The sequence below is a fragment of the Gymnodraco acuticeps genome, unplaced genomic scaffold (assembly GCF_902827175.1).
Source record: "Gymnodraco acuticeps unplaced genomic scaffold, fGymAcu1.1, whole genome shotgun sequence".
In the NCBI taxonomy this organism is placed as follows: Eukaryota; Metazoa; Chordata; class Actinopteri; order Perciformes; family Bathydraconidae; genus Gymnodraco; species Gymnodraco acuticeps.
This window is the reverse complement of record NW_022991168.1, coordinates 195,444-205,485: the sequence shown is the minus strand read 5'-3', so window position 1 is coordinate 205,485 and position 10,042 is coordinate 195,444. Positions and strand designations below refer to the sequence as shown.

The 10,042-nt window shown below is 43.3% G+C and overlaps 1 protein-coding gene across 1 annotated transcript; it reads right to left on the bottom strand.

Moving 5' to 3' along the window:
- Positions 1–974: 974 nt before the first annotated feature.
- LOC117560680 (pannexin-1-like) lies at positions 975–9,433 on the bottom strand. Its single transcript, XM_034237622.1, has 8 exons — positions 9,280–9,433; positions 8,133–8,332; positions 7,329–7,444; positions 6,486–6,673; positions 5,431–5,709; positions 5,051–5,273; positions 2,915–3,134; positions 975–2,306 (listed from the first exon to the last, which is right to left on the bottom strand). The coding sequence occupies exons 2-8, from the start codon at positions 8,311–8,313 to the stop codon at positions 2,185–2,187; spliced, it is 1,329 nt and encodes a 442-aa protein (XP_034093513.1). The 5' UTR covers positions 8,314–8,332; positions 9,280–9,433; the 3' UTR covers positions 975–2,184.
- Between the last annotated feature and the right edge of the window lie 609 nt (positions 9,434–10,042).

Below are 10,042 nucleotides of genomic sequence, written 5' to 3'. Positions count from 1 at the left end.
TTGCACGCCCTGGTGGATAGAAATTCAGAGGCTACTGACACTGGGGGGTTAGTTAGTCTGTCGACGGTAGCAAACAAGGAAGAATGAAGAAAATTAACACATTTGTTGCAATAGTAATTTATGCACTAACTACATTACTACTTGTACAACAACATTTGAATCATCAGTTCTTCCTCATTTTCCTCAATTGTTCATATTTGGTTTATTAAAATAATGATATTGTGGTCATTGTTAAAAAATGTCTGCTTTGAGTATTATTATTTGTATAATGCACTTTCTGCCTTCCTGTCATTAGGAGTTAGACATGTAATGGCTATGTTGTGGTGACACGTTATTGGACATAATTCACCTCTCGTATTGTGTTGCCACACGGACCCTTTAGATCTAGTCTCTAGTCATTCTGCTTAAAGTGCACCAGATTGAAGCATTTTACTTTAAAATGTTCAAACATTTCTTCCCGGTATGCCTGAGAAGGCAGATATGCTTGTTTTTCTCAACAAGAACTGTTCTTTCAAAGTTAGACTGTTGCACTGTTGTAATATAAACAGACTGATTCATGTGAATATTACTGTAAACTAACCTGTGTAAAAGTTTCTCGAATAAATGTAATTTTTTTGGTGGAAGAAGCATGTATCATTTTTTACCCTGCCCCTCAAAGAATCGGAATTGAGAACCGTTAAGAACCGGAATCGAAAAGTGGAATCGGAATCGGAATCGTGGAAATTCAAACGATACCCAACCCTAATTATAGCATAATAAGGCTGACTTTTTTGTTATGTCTTGAATGCAGGTTAAAACCGCACTGCCAGCTTTTTGTGATATATGTTGTCCTGTGAAGAGCTCCTCCTTGATTATGCTCTGAATGTGTCTGTTGGTTATCCTCCACTTCACTGAATACCATCTTATCCTCTTCGTCCAGACGCTGCGTAAAGTCCACTCAGTCAAACCCATACAGTAATCACACGACTCAGCAGTAAATCTACCATATTTATTTCTTAGGCTGCAGGCAGTCCTACACGTGTCATAATGAACATTCAGCAGTTTCCAGCATCACAAAGTCACATCAGGAATGAAACACTGTTTTCTCATAGAACAACGATCATCAGTATCTTTCCAAGACTTTACATTCAAATGGCTAAATGCACAGAAATTGGACCCAATCATGTAAAAAAGTGATACAAAAAACACAAGCGATATAACCCCAGCAATTTCATGATATGTAAAAAATGTTCCACTTAGTGCAGTTCATATATACAAGCAGTGGAAGAGGCTCAAAGCAGAAGAGTAAACCGTCATGTGACTGTCCCTGAGATCCCCAACAAGCTGTACATGTTCAATTCCAGCTGGAGACATCCAGACCTCGAAAGAGAATACATGAACTCCCATGGATCAACATAAAGCTGAATATCCTTTGAGCTCTTACCTTTGATGTGCTGTTGCCTTATACTTATTGACATTTAAACATTAGGAATGAACAATTTGAAGCATTCTTGTTGAAAAATGGATAAATGTCACAAAGCTTGTGTTTGTACCGCTGTTAGCTGTAGCGTGACATGTAAAACAACTTCTCTGAATAAACTATTCAAAGAAACAAAACATTGAGAACTCTCCTCTGAAATAAAGCTGCTTCACTGCGTTCCTCTGTACTCAGAGTCTTGAAATGTGATCATCACTCATCAAAAGAACATAACCCCACAATGACAGTGCAAATAAATATCACCTCTTCTTTTTGAAGGGAACTGTACAACTGCAATTTAGACCATTTCATACTGTCCCACACATCCTGCAGGTTAAGGCAGCGGCTCTACTGCACACTCACTATCCTGCTTTATTTAGATGAACATCTGAAGCAACAGGCAATATTTAAGAGGATTATCAAAAACACCTAATATCTGAATTAACATGAACATAATATGACATGGCATTCCAAATGGGCAGCAATAGCTACTTAAGTTAATTAGTCTGACGACATAATTGCCCACAATTCATAGGGGGGCAGAACAGTGGCATCTTAGTACTGTAGTGCTTTATCCTGAACTCCAAAGGTGTTTGAATGACACACTCAGTGATTCCTGAAAGCTGTCCCCACAGACAGGAGGATCACACGCCTCCACTCTTCCTTGATAACATGAACATTAGTTTGAAGAAGGTAGAAGATGAGATGCTGATGATTTCAGTGCAGCATCACTGCGCTCGCTGGCGGACGGCCGGCCCCCCCCCGGCGGACTCCTCCCCCCTGGTGGCCGCCCCCCCCTGGTGGCCGCCTCCCCCCATCAGGTCGTTTCCTGGCAGCAGAGGAGTGAGCTCTGAAAACACATTGCTGCATGTTACTGAATATTATTTAGGCTTTTGGTCTTAGGGTCATTCAAGTTGAATTATTTAGCAAGTAATCTTCCCAGAGGGCTTCACAGTCTGTACAGAGTTAGTCTGGTTAGCTTAGCTTAGCATAAAGACTGGAAACAGACAGAGCTATTCATGTAGAAATCACAAGTGATTGTTTGGCTTTACCCAGCATCAACCTGTGAAGAGTTGTTTGGTTGTGATGTCTAACTGTAAGGAAGGCTTGTGACTCCTAAAGCCTACATCAAAACAAGACCATAACAAACATTTAGAATATAGGACATGGCCCATTGGTTGTTTCCAAAAATCCAAATCCTTGCTGAGCCCTGCCGGCACAAACAGCCTAAAGTCAAACTTCATTTTGTGTTATTAGATGAAATATCATTGAATGACACGATGCCATCAGGCCTGCAGGCGAAGGGCACCGGTTCTGTTCTATTGTCTCAGTGGCACTTCCTCTACCTCCAACTCATTTTAAAACCTTCTCTCCAAATTGACTTAGATTAACAAAAAATGGAAAATGACCCTGAAACAAAAGAGTTCTTTTAGATTAAATGTGATGTAATGTGCTCACCTCTCATCTGTGTCCCCCTCTTGCTGTGGGGGTCTGGGTTGGAGTTGGGACAGCTGGAGCTGTTGGCAGCTGAGGGGCTGCTGCCAGAGTTCCTTACTGCATCCTGTTTGCCCTGCTTGTTCCCATCCACAGTGTCCATCTTCACCAGGCAGAGAGTCTGCAGCAGCCCCATGGCATCGAAGTCCTCTCCGGAGCACTCTCTCCTCAGCAGCTCCAGCACCTATACATATATATATACATATATATATATATATAGAGAGAGAGATAGAGAGAGAGAGAGAGAGAGAGAGAGAGAGAGCACACACACACACACACACACACACACACACACACACACACACACACACACACACACACACACACACACACACACACACACACACACACACACACACACAACAACACACACACACACACACACACACACACACACACACACACACACACACAACACACACACACACACACACACACACACACACACACACACAACACACACACACACCACACACACACACACACCACACACACACACACACACACAACACACACACCACCACAACACACACACACACACACACACACACACACACACACACACCACACAGAAAGGTGAGTTTTGATCTCTGTATTGTGTAACATCATTTCATGTTAGCTATTTCAACTATTATCTTCTGACTTTCTATTTTCCACCTTTTAGAATAGAATCAGATTGGAACCTCTTTGATGGTAATTGCACACAGCACACATGACCTCTGCTTTAACCCCATCCTAGCACTAGGAGCAGTGGGCAGCTATTGTACAGCGCCCGGGGAGCAGTGGGTTTGGGTGGGTTGTCCGGTGCCTTTGCTCAAGGGCCACCACGGCAGGGCAGGAGGTGAACTGGGACCTCTCCAAGTAGCAGTCCACGCTCCATATTTAGGTCTGGTCGGGGACTTGAACCGGCGACCCTACGGCTCACAGTCCAAGCCCCTACTGACTGAGCCACTTTTACACATCACTGTCACTATTTCAACCATTGGCAGTTTAAAGCAAACTATTTGGACCTCTCTGCTAGATGGCTCACTACCTTTTATACTCTCACAAAGTGCTGAGGTTCAACTTGTTCAAGTTAGCAGAGCTACAGTCCAGGAACACCTGGCTGCATTAGAAGTAGCCCCCGGGAATCGCTGTATACTCCAAAGTCAGATATAAACTGAGACTTCTGATCGTAATAAATCATCACGAGCTGTAACTGTTTTACAGCTATATACTAGGGATGCCAGAAACTGACCATGATCAAGATCGGACAGTCCTGGCGAATAATAATCGATTATTCGACGCCCCCCCCCCCGCGGGAGAGAAAAGAAAAAGGGCTGCTGTTAACGTCGGTCTGTACAACGGAATTGTGCCAAAACTACGCCAACTGGCTGCAGAGGGAGACTCCCCCCCTTCACTGGAGAACTGCGCTAAAACAGCTGATCACAACGTTCACACTCTGTGGTCACGAAGTACTCCACTAGCATTTGACTTCATTTGCACTTGTCAGTTTGAAGTAGTTCCGCGAGGAGCTCTTCTTTCCTTTGTTCATCTTTAGTTGTGTTCTCACTCCAATAAATCAATCGCACGTGTGACGGAGAGGGGGGGGGGGGGGTGCGGGGTCGGTGTGTAGCAGCGCAGCGAAGGGCTGCGCTGCTGGCTTCCTCCAAGTTTACAGTAGAACAAACTGGTGGTTATTAATACTATTATTAGCATTAGTCTATATTTTGGTTGAAACTAAGCCAGGAGAAAAAAAAAACCATAAAAAAACATAAATAAAATCGAATTGAATAAAAATAATTAAAAATAATTTTCCATTATGGAGACTAACGAATATTCGAATAATCGCTGGCATCCCTACTATATACTGTGACCAATGTATTGTGGCCTGGTTGGAGGACATGGAAATTAAACAAACTGAAAAGTATAGTTTATATAAGAAAGTATATCGCCGAAATATTGATTTAGAGTTGTTATTTTGAGACTATTTGAGTCAATACTTTTTTGTAATAAATTACATTTTTTGACTGAAAACCTTTGGCTGCTTATTGCGTGTCGTCAAACCCGCTATAGTGGCAAAAGGAAACCTTGGATGCCACTACACACACACTTGCAGACCTTGATGTATTTGTAGGACTTGAGTTCGCTGATGTTCTCCTCCAGGAAGAGCAGATACAGAGAGAGGTCGTCCCAGCGGCTGCTGGGGGCGGGCAGGATGCTCACGGTGGGCAGTGATTGGTAGGTTTCCAGGAAGCGGGCATGTCCATTGCAGAAGAGGGGGCGGAGACTGGCATAGATCACAGCGGGAACCAGTGCAATGAACAGGACCAAGTTCACCAGGCTGGAAGCAGAGGGAAGGAAACAGACTGCGGTTAATGGAGAGAAAAACATTTGAAATAAAACTGCACCCTAAAAGTATCAAATCAGTCACAATGGGCCGATTCATATATCATTATGATAATTGTTAGTTTCATTCGCTGCACTGCACAGACACGTACCTGAGCAGAGAGAAGACCCCCACAGCAATCAGCTTACACTGCACCTTCTCCGGGACCCCCGGGTCCGAGGCCAGCAGCCCCACCCGCAACTCGCAGCCAAAGTCGTCGGTGACGGAGGCCAGGCGCAGGTAGTAGCCCAGGTACACACAGGCACACAGCAGGGTGACCAGAGTCAGCCCCCGGCACAGCAGGTAGTAACACAGCATGGAGCGCGAGAAGCGCTTAGTCATCAGAAACTTCTCCACCAGAGGGTAGTTAAAACATCCGTCAGTGGGGTCGCTGCGTGGGGGGGAGAGAACAGCAGAGGATGAGGATTTGCTTTTGTTGATTAACTTGATAAATATAGAAGAAGTACAAACTATTGCATCTTCAAAAAGAGGCAACGATCGGATTTGGTGCTCAGTCCCTGGCCGTTTCTCAATGGCAAGTAAAACTGCTGCAGAGCAACTATTTCAAGTATACTACGTCATGGAGTGGCGCAGAAGGACTGTTTAAATGCCCAGCATTCTGCATTGAGAAACGGCCTCTGTCTCTGAAATCATTCACACATGAACCAACCTCTGAGTTTAACTGTCACTCTTGGGTTGTCATTTGAACGCTTAAATAAAACAGTGAGGTTTAAACATTTCAAGGTTTTAAACCAAATTTTGAGTGTGACATTAATAATAAATCAGATGTTGCCGTAGTACACTCGTACCACTCATCCGGCTCAAAGTGAAGCTGCCTTCAGATAAGTGAACAGCAACAGAGGGTTGGAAAAGTAAATAAATGCTCTCACAGTATAAACTGTGTTTTGGAGAAACATATAAGATAAGATAGTACTTTACTGATCCCAATTTGGAAATGTTTGAGTTGCAGCAGCATAAAAAGACATGGCCTTGTACAATACAATTGAAAAGACTAGAAATAAACAAGAAAGTAGAAAAAGCAGAGCTCTTGACGCTGTGCCAGCTGTGTATAAAATGCAGGATTTTCTTTCTGCTTCTGTTCTTCACTTTGCTTCTACTGAGCCGGCTGCAGCCTGACCTTTGACCTGCCTCCAGCTGTTTCTCTACCTGTCGGGGCCGAGCAGGCCTGCGGTGGCCAGGCGTTTGGCCAGAGTGACGGCGCGGTTGTAGCAGCGATCCAGCTCCTCCATGATGAAGCTGAGGTCTGACTGCAGGAGGGGGGCCGCAGTGAACCTCCAGAAGAGGGCCGGGACGTACATGAGCACCGCCACCAGCAGCAGGATGTACGGGAAGAACTGCACAGGAGAGACAGGAAGTGAGATGGCTGAAAGTCTTCGTCAGGCCCAGTGTCTGTCCTCTCTTTAGCTGACACGTGATCTCACTTCCTCAGGGAAGAGTTCAGAAACAAGCACAACGTGATGCGACCTGCTCATGGCCAAGAACTTCATTTGAATATGAAGACCACTTTAAAAACATGTTGGGTCGAAGGACTTGATTTATCCCCAAGGAAACTGTTGTGCCAGAGTTCAGCATAATAATACAACTATACACTAACAGTAAAAAGAGCTAATAAATAACTGCAAGAAACATAGAGGGTTCACCGCAATATTAGAATACTTTTAAATGTTTCATTCTTTCTTAGGTTTTGTCTTTTTAGTTGTCAGTTTTTGTTTATTGGATTTTAGAAACAACCCGGCGTTCTCTTTCACTGCCCAGTTTAACATTAGACCGGAGTTGAACCTCTTGGTTTAATGACATTTGTTCTTATTTGAAATGACAGATTGAGATAGCGTGAGAAGGAAAGAAGAGGACTCTTTCAGTAACCTGAGTGACAGAAGCTGCACAGTGGATCCAGATCTGTCTCTACACAACATGTGTGTTGTTGCTGTTCTAGTTTGAGTGCTGCGAGTGTTACAACATAAAGGTCCATTTAGGAATGTGTGTGTGTACCTTGTGCAGCCACAGAGGTAGAGTGTGTGTGTGCACAGTTGCCCAGCAGTACGAGTCCACATACACAGCCTGCCTCCAGGAGAAGTTAGAGGGAGCGAAGCAGCTGATCTGGGTCCCTGAGCACCATGGAGACAGACAACAACACAAATGGATTGAACCAGTGCTTTGACTGAAATGAGGAAATGAGGCAGTTTTTTCAGGAATGTTAGTTCAACATTTTAATCTGCAGACTGTCAAAGTTAATGAATTAGGCTGTTCATTGGTTTGACACTTCAGGATGTCAGGATTTTAAGATGTAACCTTAAGATGAACCTTTTACATTTCACAACTAAACTCCTTCTGGTAAGAAATGAACAAATATAGAAGTTAAACCAAAGTTGTGTTATTTAATGAAGAGTGAAAATACTTAACAGTATTCGTCTATTCCAGCTGGAAGGATGGGTGTTTGCAGCAGCTATAGCCTCCGACCCAGGTCACACAGAGAAACAGAAACACAGAGAAACAGGAACACAGGGGACAGGCAACTAAGCCGTTTACATTTCAGCCTACCGAAATGCGAAACAAAGGGAAATAAGACATGATAATTATAGCAGGTGACATCCGTAGGATCATTTGCCTGACAACGGTCACAGTGGAACCCTACCGTCTGTCGAATGCTAGAGAACAGGCAAGATATGTGTATTAAGAGTGTGAAAAGTCTCGGGACACAGCCAAGGCTAAAACATGTTTACAAAGACTAACCGGACTCAGACAGCATTAATCTAGCCAGAACAGACTGTGGTCCTGACCCGGCGGTCCACTCACCCACGGAGACCTCCTGAGCGAAGGCCAGAGAGATGAGCAGGAGGGGCAGGCCCACGGCCACACAGGTCACCATCTTGTCCACCGCCAGCTCCGTGCGGACGCTGCGATATTGAGCCTGGGTCGGGTCCTTCAGCAGGAAATCGCTGAACACGTACTCTGTAGCCACGTGTGCGATGGCCATCTCAGCGCTGCTCTGTCACCTGCAGCACACACTAACAGCTGAGCAGGATATCAACATGTTCCTTTGAATGCAAAGCAGGCCTCCAGTAAACAGTCCACCTGCCACAGAACACAGAGTTCTCATCACCCGGCTCTTACCCAATGTTCTGTCACTGCTTGTTAGAAGATTACGTTAATATGTTATTTATGTCACGTTTTTTGTTGTTGTTATTGTTACTACTCATTGTCTAGCCATGGTTGTGTTCCTATTTGTCTTTATTTTTATTAAAGTGCTTTTCTTCTTTTTTATTATTGCATGCCTTTTTGATCTGCTCTTCCACTTGTTGCTGTAACCCTGTTCAGCTCCCCGCTGTGGGACTATACAGGAATTATGATTCTGAAATAAACACCTTCATTAAATTAAAGTAACAGAAGAAAAAGTTCTACAAATGCTTTGTAATCTTGAAATGAAAAAGGAATGTAACAAAGTCCATAATTGGCAATGCTTTTCTCTTCTGAGCAGCAGTAACAATTCCTCTTTTTCAATCTACTGCATTATCATTCTAGACGAACGTGTATATTATTTTTAGTTGACATAAACCTTTCCATTTCACATCATTAATCCAGATCTGTAAAGAAACTAAAGGTATTAAATAAATGTAGTGGAGTAAAAGTAAAAGATTTACCTCTGAATAATAAAGTAAAAGAACAACGTAGCAACACATGTAAATAGTCACGTAAAGTACAAATCCCTCAAAATTGTACTTTAGCAGTGTGTTTACAGTAAATGTACTTAGTTACTTTCCACCAGGGAATCATTGTTGTTGAAGGCAGTCTGACGTTGAGCAGACTTCATCCCCCGTTAGCTGACCTCACTTCACCTCTCCACACCGCCTCTCTTCAGAGCACAACACACTCCCGCTAATAACGAATACTGACGTTCGCCTATTATATTTCATATTAAACGAAATACTGAACTTGAACTTACCGAACGTTACCGACCTTCTCCCGCTCAGTGTGTGTGTTAAAGTGTCATGGCTGTCAGCGGCAGCTCAGATAACTTGTGGCTGATTCCAGCAGTCCTCCGCGGCTCCACATCCAGCAGCTCTACTGAAGTGTTTCCTGTACCGTGCTCCTTCCGTCCCCTTAAAAACAGATGCGTTCAAGTGCATATGCACAGCTCTGATTTCACAGTTGCAATGCCGCATTTGTATGGAGCTCGGGAGTTTGTGATTTGGGGAGTCACATTTTGAGATTGTGTTTATCAAAGGTGTAATAAATACTCCATTACTTTCTAAAGTAAAAGTAGCTACTGTGTAAAAATACTCAGTAACAATTAAAGGTCGTTTTATTACAATTATTGGTGCATTTATTTGTTCATCTCTTCCCTTTGAACTCGGTAAAAGTGGGTTTTATTTGAAATATTTCAAACACTTCCGTGTAGCTTAACCTATGATCGTATATAATAATGTATGGAGATTTAACTTGTTATTAATAACTGAAATCTGCAATGTAACTTGTAACTAAATATGTAAAAAAAATGTAGTGGAGTAATGTACAACATTTGCCAACAAAATGTAGTGGAGTAAAATATAAAGTAGCTTAATGTGAAAATACCATAGGCTGTATATATAAATGGACGTAGGGTCCGTGATGTCACCCATAGGATTCTGCAGAGTTGCCGAGAAGCCCTTAGTAGGCGGAGCCGGCCACTAACGGCTCGACAGTGACGTCAGAGTTCAACTCCCGCC